This window comes from Cyprinodon tularosa, unplaced genomic scaffold, assembly GCF_016077235.1.
Source record: "Cyprinodon tularosa strain WSP-4 unplaced genomic scaffold, ASM1607723v1 ctg1097, whole genome shotgun sequence".
Taxonomy (NCBI): domain Eukaryota; kingdom Metazoa; phylum Chordata; class Actinopteri; order Cyprinodontiformes; family Cyprinodontidae; genus Cyprinodon; species Cyprinodon tularosa.
In genome coordinates, this window is record NW_024037890.1 from 98340 (window position 1) to 116223 (window position 17884).

Consider the following 17884-nt stretch of genomic DNA (forward strand, 5'->3'; position numbering starts at 1 on the left):
TCCTTCGTTTACTGCCAAATTGACTGCCTTAAAGGCAGTGCCTTTAACTTAAAAGCTGCATCATATGCATTTCAACGTTTGTTTTCCATAATGAGGGTGTCACACAAACTGTGTTGCACTCGCAATGTCCGTCTTTCTCGGAGTCTGCTTCCGGAGGACGTCCGCATTCCCGCGCGCGGCTACTTGTGTGTTGATGCAAATGTGACGTCAACATGGTGGATGGTAAAATCCATAGATTTAGGTACCGTATTACCCTAGTGGCCGTTAGCTGTAAAAGTCCATAGATAAGCCGCATTGTTAGAAAAGATTATAATGCCATCAACAAGTACCCATGACTCTCGTATATATATTAGGGATGGAACGGTTTATGAAAACCGTCCGAACCATTCTGTTCGACTGTCTCGGTTCGGTTCGCGTGTGTTTCGTTCGGTTCATGCGCTGCTCCTTTTTCTCATAGAGGAAGCGTTTACACTCCAGAGCAGAAGGTGGCGGTACTGCGACCAAAGCCAACCACCAGTAGTAAACAAGAAGAAGAAGACGCGAAGCAGCGTAGCCGGGTGTAGCAGAAAAAAATCAGTTGTTATGGAGAATTGTGTGGGTATGGCGAGTGGGAAAGAACAGGAGTTGGAAGACGCGCCAGCAGCACTTTATAGGTCTGCTGTATGGGACCACTTTGCATTTAGAGTGACCTACGATGACGGCGGAAAGTTGTGGATAAAAGTGCTACAGTGTGCAAGCATTGAGCAACACATTTTGTTTATGCAGCAGCAACACAACCAACATGTCAGGCTAACCCCGAAATCCCACATATTCCGTCAGCGCTCCCCTCCGCTCCGCCCCGCTCCGCCCCGCTGCGCTCCAGACCGGCTGCTCAAAGCAATGCCTAAAGCCCCCACTGATTTTTTCATTCATTTCATTAATTATTATTGGATTCCGGGGTAACAATCAACATATACTGAACCGAACCGAATCGAAAACCGTGACAAGAAACCGTGAACCGAACCGTGGATTTTGTAAACCGTTCCACCCCTAATATATATATATATATATATATATATATATATATATATATATATATATATATATATATATATATATATATATACAGGTGCTGGTCATAAAATTAGAATATCATGAAAAAGTAGATTGATTTCAGTAATTCCATTTAAAAAGTGAAACTTGTATATTATATTCATACATTACATACAAACTCATATATTTCAGATGTTTATTTTGTTTAATTTTGATGATTACAAATGACAACAAATGAAAATCTCAAATTCATCATATCAGAAAATTAGAATATTACTGAAGACCAATAAAAACAAAGGATTTATAGAAATGTTGGCCAACTGAAAAGTATGAACATGAAAAGTATGAGCATGTACAGCACTCAGTATTTAGTTGGGCCTCCTTTGGCCTGTATTACTGCAGCAATGCGGCGTGGCATGGAGTCGATCAGTCTGTGGCACTGCTCAGGTGTTATGATAGCCCAGGTTGCTCTAATAGTGGCTTTTAGCTCTTCTGAATTGTTGGGTCTGGTGTATTGCATCTTCTTCTTCACAATACCCCATAGATTTTCTATGGGGTTAAGGTCAGGAGAGTTTGCTGGCCAATTAAGAACAGGGATACCATGGTCCTTCAACCAGGTACTGGTAGCTTTGGCACTGTGTGCAGGTGCCAAGTCCTGTTGGAAAATGAAATCTGCATCTCCAAAAAGTTGGTCAGCTGCAGGAAGCATGAAGTGCTCTAAAACTTCCTGGTATGTGGCTGCGTTGACCCTGGACCTCAGAAAACACAATGGACCAACACCAGCAGATGACATGGCACCCCAAACCATCACTGACTGTGGAAACTTTACACTGGACTTCAAGCAACGTGGATGAAGTGCCTCTCTTCTTTTCCTCCAGACTCTGGGACCTTGATTTCCAAAGGAAATGCAAAATTTACTTTCATCAGAGAACATGACTTTGGACCACTCACCAGCAGTCCAGTCCTGTTTCTCTTTAGCCCAGGCAAGACGCTTCTGACGCTGTCTGTGGTTCAAGAGTGGCTTGACACAAGGAATGCGACAGCAGAAACCCATGTCTTTCATACGTCTGTGTGTGGTGGTTCTTGAAGCACTCACTCCAGCTGCAGTCCACTCTTTGTGAATCTCCCCCACATTTTTGAATGGGTTTTGTTTCACAATCCTCTCCAGGGTGCGGTTATCTCTCTTGCTTGTACACTTTTTTCGACCACATCTTTTCCTTCCCTTCGCCTCTCTATTAATGTGCTTGGACACTGAGCTCTGTGAACAGCCAGCCTCTTTAGCGATGACCTTTTGTGTCTTGCCCTCCTTGTGCAAGGTGTCGATGGTCGTCTTTTGGACAACTGTCAAGTCAGCAGTCTTCCCCATGATTGTGTAGCCTATAGAACTAGACTGAAAGACCATTTAAAGGCTTTTGCAGGTGGTTTGAGTTAATTAGCTGATTAGAGTGTGGCACCAGGGGCCATCAATTTTGAACCTTTTCACAATATCCTAATTTTCTGATATGATGAATTTGAGATTTTCATTTGTTGTCATTTGTAATCATCAAAATTAAACAAAATAAACATCTGAAATATATGAGTTTGTATGTAATGTATGAATATAATATACAAGTTTCACTTTTTAAATGGAATTACTGAAATCAATCTACTTTTTCATGATATTCTAATTTTATGACCAGCACCTGTATATATATATATATATTAGGGATGGGACGATTTATGAAAACCGTCAGAATCGTTCAGTTCGACTGTCTCGGTTCGGTTCCCGTGTGTTTCGTTCGGTTCATGCGCTGCTCCTTTTTCTCATTGAGGATGCGATTACACTCCAGAGCAGAAGGTGGCGGTACTGCGACCAAAGCCAACCGCCAGTAGTAAACAAGAAGAAGAAGAAGCGAAGCAGCTTAGCCGGGTGTAGCAGGGAAAAAAAATCAGTTGTTGTGGAGAATTGTGTGGGTATGGCGAGTGGGAAAGAACAGGAGTTGGAAGACGAGCCAGCAGCCCTTTATAGGTCTGCTGTATGGGACCACTTTGCATTTAGAGTGACCTACGATGACGGCGGAAAGAAAGTTGTGGACAAAAGTGCAACAGTGTGCAAGCATTGTGCAACACGTTTTGTTTATGCTAACAGCAACATGTCAAGCTAACCCCGAAATCCCTCATACTCCGTTAGCAACCCCCGCTGTGCTCCAGACCGGATGCTCAAAGCAAAGCCTACAGCCCCCACTGTGGCTTCGTCTGCTCCCCTCTGAGTTCCTTGGAGATGGTAGAGAGCATGTAACCTGACAACAGCCAGATGCATGAGCAAGACATGCATCTGGCTGTTGTCAGGTTAGAGAGCATGCGCCAGATGATTAAATTCAAAGCAGCAAAACTTATGGAAATGATCCAGGGTTTCCGCGGATCATTTAAAATAATTACAATCCATTATTTTTGGGGGGATTTTTTCATAATTTTTTATGGGATTTCAGTGTAACAATCAACATGTATCGAATCGAACTGAAAACCGTGACCAGAAACCGTGAATCGAACCGAACCATGGATTTTGTGAACCGTTCCAACCCTAATATATATATATATATATATATATATATATATATATATATATATATATATATATATATATATATATATATATATATATATATACATCCATCATCGTCTTTGCCATGGACAGGCTGCAGCCAAGTCCCGAATTCCTCGTTTTGTTGTAATTTGCATTTTCCCATTCCGACGTTTCGTTGTCCATACAAGAAGCTTTTTCGATAAAAAAGATCAGAAACAGCATTGAGTTCGAGGTTTTAGAGAGTGGACCAAAAACAAAACCTTGTTTTGGCTTAGAAAACATGCAAATCAAACCGGACAAACAGAATCGCTCCTTAGGAATGAGAAGTCATTTGTTAGCCTGCAAAACCCGACAGTCCCTAGATGGGTTTTGAAAGCTGAACCCTGACTCCATCCCCTGTGTTTAAGGTTGGTTTTTCTTTAACATAGATGGCTTCCTCCGCGGCCGTCTCTAAGAACTCAACGCTATTTCTGACATTTTGAATTGAAAAAGCTTCTTGGGTGGGAAGCAAAACGCCTTCAAACTTGGAAACAAAGTCCAGTGAATTGTTTTTTTAACCTTTTTGGGATGACTATGACCTGGATGACGGAGAATCTTCACCAGTATAAATTATTTCCTGCTTATTCAATTTTCATTTAAGTTTATTTACATAGTGCCAATGCAGAACACATGCCACCTCAAGGCACTTTACAGAGACTATGCTATCAGATCATAGTCAGATTGGTTTAAAGTTTGCTATCTAAGAAAAATCGGCTGATTATATCGATTTAAGGGACCGCGCTTTCGCTGAGGGGACCGAGCTTTCGCTGAGGGGACCGCGTTTTCACTGTTGCAGCTTCAAAGCTCTAGAAAGACCTGCCTCAGCACAAAAGACAGGCCTCTTCTATGACTGTTTTTAAATCTCTTGTCAAAACCCACCTTTTCGCTTTGGCTTTTAACACCTAGTAACACAGTGGGCTTTATTTTATTTATTAATCTTTTATTCCTTTTATCTTTTACCCTACTTTACTGATTTGATTGTGTGAATGTTATTTTTATCAATGATTTAGCTGTTTGTTTTTTTAATGTGTAATGTTTTATTTATTATTTTGGGGTTTTTTTCTGTACAGCACTTTGGTCAGCTGTGGTTGTTTTTAAGGGGTTAACAAGTAAAAGTGGATTAGATTCGACTTTATGGGCTATGAACCTAAAATCTAAAGCCTTTGATCTTAAAACGATACAGACATCAGAGTTTACTTGTTAGCCTCCTTGTTATTTGATCGAAACATTAAGCTTAAAGTGAATTTGACCTAGAGCTCATTCAGGGCATTCAAAGATCATAAATATCAATTATCTGGACAATTTACTTTTGTTTATTTCAAAATTATTTTAACCTTTTCCCTCTTTGTTTCCCCTCAATCATTTTTACACTAAATGTAAAGTGAATTTAAACAATTCAGAACTTTTTTTGTGTTTTTTATTTAAGACTTGCTACATTTTGAAAAAAAAAAGCACCTTGTGAAAAAAAGGAGTTATCTTTTACGCTGCAGATAGGGTTGTGAAGAAGTAGCAGGTCTGCGCTGAAATCAGTGGGAGACTGTTTATCATCAAAGAAAATCTATTTTCTTATAGCTGCATGTGACAAAGTGGGTGAGAACACCATTTGTCTCAGTTTATACATTTATTTTGTTTGCTTGATTTAACCATCTCTTTATTCTGTAGTTTGCATTCATTTACTATCCCGGGTTTGTTTATGTTTGCATTTTTACAGATAATTTAGTAAACATCTTGGTTTAAATCAGGTGATAACTTTTCAAGGTTTTGTTTGATTATGTAACTTTAGTTTTATTTTGGTGAACTTACCTTACCTGTCTTTCAGGAGGAAGTGTGACCTCACTTCCTGCAATTAAAGACTCCTGTGTAGAGCTGTGGTCACAGGAAGATACCAGAGGAAGAGGGGGGGATGAAAATCCTTTTACATTTTGTTAACTATTTAAAATCCTTGCCAATGTTACATTTAGATGTAAATATTTGTATGGTGTTTATTCAGTACATTTTGCTTAAAATTATAGTATGTAACAACAGCTAGGTAGAGAGTAAATGGAGCAGCCATATTTGTTAATGGAAGAGTCCATTGGAGGCCATTTTGTGTTTCAGACCAAACAGGTATAAAACAGAGCTGTTTGAGGTTCAGAAGAGGGAGGAACCAGGTCAATGTAGCTGGGTGCACTTGACATTATTTATGGTTGATTTAAGTTCAGTTAATGTTCTGTTGAGCCATGTTAAACCTCTGAGTTATTTTTTTTGGAAACTTCTTTTGTAAATACTTTGTAAATAAACCACCTGCTACATTGGACATCTGCCTACTGCCTTCTTCAGCCACTTGGCCAGGCTATCTCACATTTGGTGGCAGTGGTGACTCCCAGGCCAATTAAGAGGCAGTGAAGATGTCAACCCGGTCAAAGAGGGGCTTGGTTCCAGAAGGTGAAGCTGGAGAATTTGAAGAAGCCAGTGACCAACAAGGGGCAGTAAGTGGCTATGATACCGGACAAGAAAATGTGGCTGAACTGACAAGGCTTTTGCAATCCTTGATGCAACAACAGGCTGAACGTGATGTCAAATTGGAACAAGATTATCAGCGGCAGGAAGACAGATGGAGGCAAATCCGGCATCAGTTTTCTCAGCTTCAACAGCAGGTGCATCAGGAGAAGATGGACAATCAGCAACTACGGGTGGTTCTAGCTTCTACCTCTGCTCAGTCAGGAGGACCTACTCCAGAACCACTTTCCCTTTCACAGGATGTACACCTACCTGACTCTGGACCAGCACATCAACCAAGTGGGATTCAGCATTCAAACCTGGTGAGACATTCTACCTGGAAAGGGCCAAAAATGTATCCCTACAATGAAGGTGAGGACATTGAACATTATCTAACCACCTTTGAAAGAATTGCACATGCCTGCCAGTGGCCTCAGGATGAGTGGGCCCTTCACCTAGCACCATTGCTAACTGGTAAAGCTCGTTCGGCATATGTAGCCATGGATATTGATGACACTATGGACTATGCAAAAGTGAAGTGTGCTGTTTTGCAGAAGTTTGAAATAAGTGAGGACACCTATCGAAGGAGGTTTCGTTCCTGTACCATTGGAGAAGGAGAAACCCCAAAGGAACTGCAGGTCCGGCTCAAGGACTGGTACATCAAATGGATGAAGCCTGAAGCAAAGACAAAGGAACAAATCGGAGATGCCATCATCTTGGAACAGTTTCTTGAGGTACAGAATCCTGATGTTCAGATGTGGATTAAAGAGCACAATCCAAAGACTTCCAAGGAAGCAGCAGAACTGGCTGAAGCCTTCTTGTCAGCACGTCGACCATCGAAAGACTTCATTAAAGCTAAGTCACTTTCGTACTTTCCTTCAAACAAATCATCTGGTGGCACTGACTTTGGACTGAAGCATCCAAGACAGAACTGGAATAACTCAGATCCTGTCAGATCTGAGAACAGAAGTAAAATAAATAAAGCTTGCCATTTCTGTGGCCAAGTAGGTCATTTTAAAGCACAATGTACTAAAAGATCTGCTAGTAAAAATTACATGTGTGCAGCTTTAAAAAATCATCTCAGTAAGGACAATAGAAGTATAGTTGATTTTCAGCAACATGAACCTTCTGTAGGAGTGCTTATTGAGGATAAACCCTGTGTAGCTTTGCTAGATTCAGGAAGTAATCGCACTCTGGTTAGACAGGACAGTCTTCCAAGGGATGTCATATTTTCTGAAGCAATAGTTGATGTTTGTTGTATCCATGGTGACAATGTACCTTATCCTATTGCTGAGGTTTCAATTGAAGTTGAAGGTCAGAGTTACACCCTTTCAGTGGGAGTACTGCAAACACTGCCATATCAAGTGGTGTTGGGTCGTGATCTCCCAATACTGACAGAGCTAATAACCAGGCATTCCTGTCGGGCCGAAGTTAGTGAGAGTTTGCTAGCTATCACGAGGTCAAAGTCTGAGAAGCGACAGGATAATTCTTCCGGTTGGGATGAGTTACCTTTTGCAAAGGAGGATGTTCCATTGAGTGAGGTTAGCGTTAGCAAAAACGTGAGAAAGACCAAAAGGGTGAGAAGACGTGAAAAGGTCAGAGGAACAAAAATAGCCGGGCACAATTTAGAACCTTTGAATTCTGAAGGTCTTCCCAGTGCTAGTGATGTTGCTAAGCTACAGAAAGAAGATCCAACTCTTAAACCTTTGTTTGCTAAATGTGTTCATGAGTCAACTCTAGTTAAGGGCAGAGAGGAAGTATTTATGGTTAAGGGGGATCTGTTGTATCGCCGCAGCAGGATTGGTGACCAGTTGGTGATCCCACAGAGTTTGAGACCCACTATTTTGAAAATGAGTCATTCTATTCCCTGGGCAGGACATTTGGGGCAATCTAAGACATTTTCTAGAATGGTTCCCAAGTTTTACTGGCCCCAGCAGTTCACTGACACAGTAAAATACTGTAAAGCTTGCCCTCAGTGTCAACTAACAGCTCCAGACAGAAAATCTGATAGGGCTCCACTAGTTAGCATGCCTATCATTGATACACCATTTTCACGCATTGCTATGGACATAGTTGGACCTTTAGAACGGAGTAAGGCAGGTTATAGGTATATACTTGTGGTCTGTGACTATGCCACAAGATATCCTGAAGCATTTCCCCTGAGGAAAATAAAGGCTCGTCAGATTGTAAACTGCCTTATACAGTTGTTCTCTAGAGTGGGAATCCCTAAAGAAATCATCACAGATCAGGGCACCAACTTCACTTCAAAGCTGCTTAAAGAGGTCTACAGTCTGCTGGGAATTCAAGGTGTAAAGACCAGTCCCTATCATCCACAAACAGACGGTCTTGTGGAGAGATTCAACAAGACCTTAAAATCAATGCTCAGGAAGTTTGTGAATGATACAGGGTCAGATTGGGATCAATGGCTTCCATTTCTTCTATTTGCCTACAGAGAGGTTCCACAAGCGTCTACTGGGTTTTCACCATTCCAACTGCTTTATGGACATCCAGTCAGAGGTCCAATGGATGTTTTGAGAGAAGCTTGGGAAGGATCTAGGTCAGAAAAGATGTGCACTGAGCTCTCATATGTTCTTAAAATGAGGGACAGGTTGGAGAAATTTCAAGAACTTGCCAACACTAATCTGGCTCATGCACAACAACAACAGAAGCGGAGGCACGATAGAGCTTCAAGAAGAAGAGTTTTTAGTGAAGGCCAAAAAGTTCTTCTTCTGTTGCCAACTTCAGAGAGCAGTCTTCTTGCAAAGTGGCAAGGACCATATCAAATCACAAAGACAGGCCCAGTCACATATGAGCTTTATCTCCCGGACCGTCGGAAGACCCATCAAGTTTTTCACCTAAATCTGTTAAAAGAATGGACTGATCAGCCAGAGGCTGCAACTTCTATGTGGGCACGCACAGTTGTGGATGAGGATGAACCTCAGGAGCAGTACTTTCCTACTTCAACTGTCAAATCTGTACTACCAGACCTTCATCATTTATCATCAGAAAGACGTCATGAGGTGCAGCTTCTTATGACAGAGGAACTCTTCAGTCTGAAGCCAGGTCGTACACACCTCATTGAACACAAGATCACACTGCATTCACCAGATCAACGGCCAATCAGAGATACCACTTGCAGGATTCCAGCTAAGCTACTGCCTGAGCTTAAGACTGAGCTCGAAGAAATGCTGGCTGCAGGGATCATCAAGGCTTCGTACAGTGAGTGGTGTAGTCCAGTGGTTCTTGTTCCGAAGAAAGATGATTCTAAACTTAGATTTTGTGTGAACTTTTCTAAGTTAAATTCTGTATCCGCTTTTGATCCTTATCCAATGCCGAGGGTTGATGAACTGATTGATCGCTTGGGACATGCTAACTTTCTGACAACCCTTGACCTCTGTAAAGGATATTGGCAGGTGCCATTGACGGAATCATCAAAGGACTTCACAACATTCAGAGTACCGAGTGGATTGTTCCGGTTCACTGTGATGCCTTTTGGTTTGCATGGAGCGCCAGCAACATTCCAAAGGTTAGTGGATCAGGTTTTAAGAGGTGCAGAACAGTACGCGGCTGCATACATTGATGACATTGTTATCTTCAGTCGAACATGGGAGGATCATCTGAAGCATCTTCAAGATGTGTTTCAACGCATCAAAAATGCAGGGCTTGTCATAAACGGCAAGAAATGTAACATCTCCAAACCTGAGGTGCAGTACCTAGGGTATCTGATTGGAGGTGGTAGTATCCGCCCTCAGATTGGAAAAGTGGAGGCAGTTGCTGCAGCACCCTTACCGAACACCAAGAAAAGACTGAGATCCTTCTTGGGATTAGTGGGTTGGTACCGTAGACTGATTCCCAACTTTTCGTCTAGGGCTGCTGTGCTAACAGACATGACAAGAAAATCTAGTCCTACAAAGCTAAAGTGGTCTGAAGAAACTGAGAATGCCTTTAATGATTTGAAAAATTGTCTGATTCAGAAACCTGTTTTGCAATGTCCAGATTTTGATCTACCCTTTACAGTACAGACCGATGCCTCTGATGTGGGTTTAGGAGCGGTCTTACTGCAAGGAGTGGAAGGACAGCAGTTGCCAGTTCAGTACATCAGCCGGAAACTTTTTCCAAGGGAGATGAGGTACTCAACTGTTGAAAAGGAAGCTTTGGCAGTTAAATGGGCCTTAGACACACTGAGATATTATCTAATTGGAAAAGAATTTGTTCTTGAAACTGATCATCGGGCTTTACAATGGATCCACAACATGAAAGACACTAATGCAAGGATAACAAGATGGTATTTGTCCCTTCAGCCTTTTCGTTTTCAGGTCCAGTATCGACCAGGACATAAGAATGTTATTGCTGACTTCCTGTCCCGTTACTCAGAGGAATAACGGCCTTAAGGGGGGGGGGAGTATTTGTAAATACTTTTTTTTGCACCCTTGTTTTGCAATGTAAATAAACCACCTGCTACATTGGACATCTGCCTACTGCCTTCTTCAGCCACTTGGCCAGGCTATCTCACACTGCAACAAAAGGCAGAGTTAAAATCAAAGTATTATTTTTTCCTGCAGCTTCCCCAAACTGGTTAACCACTTAGCTGTTCTGCGCTTGAAGGAAATCCTGCAAATGTAGCGAGAGGGATGACTCGAGAGCAACAGCAGCCAATGTCAACTATCTCCAAACCAGCAGAGTTATAGCTGAAAGGTTGTCCAACCCTCCCTTTTTAATCATCCTTGTTTTTATTCAAGTTTAAACTCTTAATAGCTGTAGCTCTTTCTCTCTGTAACAAACTCATTGGTGCTTTATTCTCTCTCAGATCCTCTCAAACTGTCCCCCTTTCCATAAATAATTACTCCCAGGAGCCCCTCTAGAAGCTTGGAGTTTTCTTTTTTTTCCGTGGCGGAGGGAGGCCATATGTGGTTTGTCTCATGTCACATCATTTACAGCAGATTTCTACTCCCACACCCAACTTCTCCACAGAAATCTGTGCTTAGAAATGGAAATGTAAGCAAAAGGGTCCTTAATAAAGAGTCAGACGATCCATGTTTATCGAGCATGAAGCCAGTTTTAGCTGTAAAAACATGGAGTAGAATTGGATTATCCTGATACTCTAAAGGATCTCTAAACTAAAGGTGTCTCATGTCTGCAGTGTGCAGACTGTTTCCAGACAATCGTGAATCCCTAATTCTACTCAGCTATCTGACAAAGCTGGCTGCTCATGTGGTAGAGGTATCGTCTTACAAGGCAGACAAGTTCATGTGATTAAGAACTTTAGAAATGTGATAAAAACCTCACTTAAATCACAGTGAAATCCACAAGAAATTAGTTTCTATTGCAAGCGAGGGATGAAAGGAGCCAGATTTCACATTTAATCGCCTATTAAATACCCCTCTAGATATTGTAGACACGTGTGACAAACGGATGCTTCTCTACATGCACAAGCTCAAGAAAAAACGCTAAGCAGTGACATCATGCAGGAAAAGGTTGATCCGAGGCTGTAAACATCCTGTGAGATTCCATCTCTATGCCGCTGTCCAAAACATATCTGATCCAATCAATGACGAAATTCCAAATTGAGGCATTCTAAAGGTGTTAGTTGACCTAGCATGCAGGAACACTCACCTTCACATTTCGGATGCTAACTAGTTTATCCTCCACCTGAACCGCTAGCTTTCCTCCATCGGTGGCCTCCCTGTGGAACAAGATTAAAGGGTAAATAATTGGATGGGGTTTAGGTGTGAAAGAGGGAGCATAAATGCAAAACAGTTATTTATACCGTTTTACCATTGCACATTAGGGTACATTAGAAGCACAAAGTTTAATATTATTTTAACTGCAGAGTTCATTATTGTGCTAAACTGCTCAAGCTTAGTCAGATGGGGGAGAGAACTACACACATATTCCCATCAACTTTAGTCAGCAAACTCATATCTACTGATGAATAAAATACCCAAAGCATGATGCTGCCACCACCATGTTTCAACATGGGATTGACGTGTTCAGGGTTCTGTGCGATGTTAAAATTCTCCCACCTGAGCTGTGGATCCCTACAGCTCATCCAGAGTTAGCAAAGGCCTCCTTCTTGCTATTCTAAAGCCGCTTTAACACTGAAAACCCGGGTTTTTCAAAACCGGATTGACCCGCCAACATTCAGCATTTGGCTATTTTCTCATTTGACAGAAAAACCGAGTCCGACCCCCTGATGGCAATCTGCGTAGCCTCTGTCCCCCACCACTGCACGTCTAATGACGGCATCACGCTGGGTGGGCGCTGAAGATCTTGACAGTACTGAAAAAATTAAAGTCGAGATAAGTCATTTTTTCCTAAAATAAGTGCATTTGTTCTTGAATTATGAAGGTAATGGACACATTTGCCAATGAAACAAGACAATTTACATTAAAAAAACACAATTACATTGTCTTATTTCAAGTGCATTTTATCTTAATATCTTATTTTAGGAGAAAAATCCTCATTCCATTGGCAAATCGTTTCATTTACCTACTCAAATTGAGGGTAAATACACTTAATTGAAGAACTTTTTACTTATTTCTAGATCGTTTTTCCAATGAGTGCAACGCTAATCACGGAAATAAATAATGGAGAGCGCTGTGGACGGGAGCCACAGCGTAGTCGTTATTCTTTATATTTTCGCACTAAAATCTGTCCAAACTTCTGTCACCAGTGCTGCTCCATGCTTATTGAATGTAAACAGAGTCATTTCGGCTTGTTAGATCAGATGTGACTGCTGTGGTGTGTTCACCTCCCACTGCAAAAACGATCTAGAAAAAAGTTAAAATTTCTCACAATAAGTGTATTTACCCTTAATTCGAGTTGGTAAATAAGATAATTAGATAATATGCACTTTAAATTGTTTTTTTTAGGGATGCACGATATTGGGATTTTGGCCGATATACGATATGCCGATATTTTAAAACTCATGTAGCCGATAACCGATACCGATGTTAAAGCTGGACAAAAATAAGTAGTCATTGAAAATAGCAGTTTTATTATCCATTTCTGACACTTTGAAAAATAATATACTCAAATATATGCTGATATCAAATTGATTTTTAAAAACGCGGTATGGATCTATTTAACTTTCAAAATCTCATGAGATTTCATCCTTCTGTTACAAACTCTCGTGATATTTTGCAAATTCTTGTGAGATTTTGTTAGTAAAATAGATCGATACCGCGTCAATATATCAACATATAAAAATATGGCAAAATTTCGTGAATTTTCGGGGGATTTCGTAGCATAACGATGACATATAGCAATATTTCATTAGTAAAAGTGATTGATATGGTGTTTTTAAATGGCAATATATCAGCATATGAAGATATTGGGATATTTTAATGGATCAATATTTTTTCCCTCGTCTTTAGAAGTTTTTAAGTCTTTAAAAAAGAAGTTTTTGAGGAAGAAGAAGAAGTAGTATTTATTTTTTTTTTGACTTTAGAAACTCAGAAGCTGATCAAATATCGGGTTAAATATCGGTGGGGTGGCCGATGTCCGATATTCAGTTTTAAGGCCGATACCAATAGGGGGCCGATTATATCGTGCATCTCTAGTTTTTTTCTTATATTAAAAATAAATTGTCTTGTTCCATTGGTAAAGTTTATCACTTATCTCTTCAATTCAAGAGAAAATGCACTTATTTTAAGAAAAAAATATTTTTTTTGCAGTGCAAACAAAACAAAATTACAATTAGGATCGTGAGTGACCAAACAAGGGTTCATATACTTTGAACAAGTTCAAGTTTTGCATAATAGTGCACTTCCTCAGCAGGCGGCTAGGTTTTACTGACACTATCAATGCTGATCAGCTTCTCTAAATGCAACAGGAACATTTCCTTTTGGGTTCAAACTTTATTATCAGCAGATACACCATTTGTAATTGCTTTAAATATCCCCTATTTTTCCATGTTACTGAGAGGGTGTTCAGATGCATTTATGCAAGTTCCCCTTGACTTAGATCATCGCTGCTCTGTTAACACAATGAATCTTTGTGCCTGATGCATGAAATTACCAAACAAAAATCTAACAGTCCAGTTTCAAATTCAAAAGAAAACAGACCCCCATGCTCTGCAGAGACTTTCACTGGTGAAGCAGCTTGAACTGTTTCCACAAAACAGAGGGAGAGCAAAAAAGTGTGTGTGTGTACGTTCCGGACTGGTGTGTGTCATCCCAGCTGTGCGTTCTTCAGCAGCTGGACTGATGCAACACAAAGGAAACTAAAGGCAACACGAAGCTGGAAGCTTTATCAGTGAAGCTTTTTTTTTTTTTAGGAGTGATTGTGACGACTGGCTGCAGGACAAAAACTCTGAGGTAGTCGTGCTTCTCAGCTCTCCTTGTGCTTCAGCACGTGGAAATCATTTTTGCAGGGGCCCAACCCAGAAAACCACCAACCTTCAACGTCAGGCTCAAAACAGCATGAAGGAGAAGAGAGCTCTCTGAGCGTAGAATGGCAAACTATAAAAGAAACTCTGCTTCTATACAAACCAGGAATTTCACAGTCGACCTGCCATGTTTCTCACATGTTAGATGCTGCCCTTATTCTCAGGAAGGCTCCCTATTGGTCAGCAAAAACAATGAGAAACAAACTTGTTTGGCTCGCTGAATGTGGAATACAGCTGACCAGACTGGTGCTAGTTTTATCTCTTCAAGGTAGAACCTCCTACAGAAATATGAGGAGATAAACATCCTTAAATTAACAAAGGACACTGATAAACAGCTCAATCGTACAGTAACTCAGGAAGGAGAGATTTGCATGTTACAGCTTTGCGCATTTAATGTCATTCTTTTGTTATGCAAAGTAAGGGAAAGACCAAGTGAAACAATTATTCAAGCCGTGTTTCTGGTCTGGATTAGTGCTTTGTTATGGACCAGCAGTGGCCTACAGCTGAGGCAATACTGTAAGAGTTCAAAGAAACTAAGCAGCGCTGAGAGACTTTTATCCAACAGCTTATACCAATTTCCCTGATAAGGCAAAAGAGTCGTCAAAGAAAGAAAACTGACTTTAGAACCTCCACATTTGATTTTACTACAAAACTAGGCACATTGAAAAAGCCTAATTAGGAATATAGGATGACTGATGTTGAAATGAAAGTCTTTAGGATTACCTTTGGAAAAAATAAATAAATAAATAAATAAATAAAAAGCTCAGTGAAATTTTCTTAAAAATGAAAACTTATGAATTCTGCTCCAGGTTCAGATAAATTAGGCTGCTGTAACTGTAACATTTTTAGAGGAAATTAAAAGTTTTCATTAAATAACTAGATATAACTTTTGAATAACATTTCAACACATGTACATATTCAACAAAAATTAATGGACAAAAAAAAGATATTAATTACATAAATAAACACATTAATAATAATTTAACATATTTTTTAGAGGGTCACCAACATAACACGGTTATTTTTGGGGGGTCACAGACCAAAATGTTTGGGAACCCTTGTTTTAAAATAGCTTTAAGCGGTGCAGTGTAAAATAATTCAGTACTGTTGTGTTCATGCAACATGGTTTTAATGCTTGTCATTTTAAATTAAAAAGAAAGAACTAAAAAAAAAAAGTTTGGGGGGGGTTAAGGGGTTCAACTTATAAAGAAAACAGTCTAACACATCTGAATTGCTTTTCAGTGTAAACAATCCAGTAGAGTTTAACAAATCTAGGTGTTATAGAGCTAATAAAAAAAAAAAAAAAAACTGCAGACAGAAACTAATGACGCCCCCGTACAATAAACGCCATGGGCAAAGAGCCTTATTAACCATATAAAAAACTTAACCCAGTTACTTTGGAAACTATTACGGCTAATTTGCTTATAAGTTTAATACATGTTATGGAAAAATGTAAGAACATTTACACTCTTTCTTTACATTTTATTAAGCTAGCTTAATAGCTTATAAGTCGCGCGAGACATTAATTCTGGCGAGACTGAAAGGACTTCCCACTGCAGGTCTAAATGAAGCTAATTTTATTAACGGTTAATTATTAACACCTCAGTAAATGAACTAACTTACCTTTGGTTGAGAGGACGGACCCGAATGGCAACTTTAACATTTGCCATAATGCAGCCGCTTCGCTTCCTCTCACAGCTCAGCAGCTGAGTGCTTCAAAACTAACGGAGCTCCGGTGACCATGCTGAGCTTTACTCCATATTATCTAGAAAACAGTAGAATAATGGTGGTGATGGAAAAACGTAGGATCCTTCACATCTCAAGTCATCATGTAGTGTTGTAGTCCCGCCCGCTGCGTCTCTCCACAGAAAACAAAAACTTCCTCCTGGACGGACACGGAGGAGGGACGAGATGCTGCTCAACACCCCTCCCTCTGGACCGCATTACCATATGTGGGATTCCTGTTTGAATTTGAATCCACACTTTGTTTCTGGACAGAAATGTCGAATATATCGGTAGCAGACACTGCAGTTGCTTAGGGGCCCCCGACCTCCGAGGGGCCCCATCACTGACACCTGGTGGGTCCCTTACGCAATTGTGGACTAGGACGTCGCTTGGCAGACGTAATGGTGGTTTAAAACGACACCAATATCAAAGCAGACAGTGAAACTTTTAATTATCATGTTAATAACTGTGTATAGTTCATTAGACGGTTGGTTAAAAAAAAATAAACTCATATAATAGGTTTCAAACCACAATAAAGATCTTAAAAGAACGATGTATTTCAGTATTTTATTTTTTACTCTACAGCTTGGAATTATGGGTAATCCAGGGCGTCAATTAAAACCATAACCGTTACCTACAGTGTGTTAGCGATGGGGTGTTGTACCTCATATGGGGCCCACCCAGATAATGTTGCTTACGGGCCTATTGTTGAGTTGTTACGCCATTGCTGGACAGTATACCTGTATATTCTAGTTATTTGTGGGGAAAATAAACTACTATATATGAATGTTAATTTCTGATACCCCATGGGTTAGATTGATAGATGGATAAATAATTATAGAATCAGATATGTGAATTAAATAATATTTAAATTAGATAATACAAATGTTTGCATTTGTATGACAGAAAGGCATTAAGGAATATTTTTTTCAGGTTGAACCACTACTTTAAATGTCACCATGTCTGATTTAAAATGAAAAACCCCAAAATAAACACTGCAAAATACCATGAAACCCTATTTGAAACTCTGGATGAACCCTCAGACTTAATAGAGCCACAGCTTTACTGTAACTCAATCAAATTGGGACTGAATAACTTAAAGCATGTTTGTTCACTGGAAAAAAATATTTTTCTTAAATTAAGTGTATTTACCCTTAATTTGAGAAGGAAAAAGAGATAGTTTGCCAATGGAATGAGTGTTTTTACTCTTAAAATAAGATTAGATAAAATGCCCCCGAAATAAGACAATGCAATTGCATTTTTTCTCATTTTAAGTGTAAATTGTCTTGTTCCATTGAAAAAAGTTTCCATTTTACCTCCTCAATCCAAGAAGAAATGCACTTATTTTAAGAAAAAAATGACTTTTCTAGATTTCAATTTCTTCCAGTTCTCCACAAAGTGCGCAGTGTGCTAGGTGAAAATGGGATTTTTGCACAATGCCAAAAGTGCAGAAATGCATTTTTTCATTAATAAAAGGGAATCTGGTCAACAAATATGTTGATTTACATCATTGTGACCTTCTGCATAAGACAAAGCCTTTGCTCCTACGATTCAGCCCTTTTTTCATTGAAATGTACCATCAACGTCATCAAACTGAATAGAGAATAAGAAAACAGAGTAAGCTTATGTGAAGCATGCCGGCTGCATCATCTGAAATG

At 39.9% G+C, this 17884-nt stretch overlaps 1 protein-coding gene across 1 annotated transcript in view; it reads right to left on the reverse strand.

Moving 5' to 3' along the window:
* The window catches only part of LOC119789377 (stAR-related lipid transfer protein 9-like), a 40864-nt gene extending 24304 nt beyond the window's left edge, over positions 1-16560 (reverse strand). The window contains exons 1-2 of the mRNA XM_038294245.1: positions 16125-16560; positions 11726-11795 (exon numbers count right to left, since the gene is read on the reverse strand). Of these exons, the coding sequence (XP_038150173.1) occupies positions 11726-11795; positions 16125-16171 (117 nt within the window). The 5' untranslated portion in view covers positions 16172-16560. The remainder of the gene's footprint in view (positions 1-11725; positions 11796-16124) is intronic.
* Positions 16561-17884: the final 1324 nt, after the last annotated feature.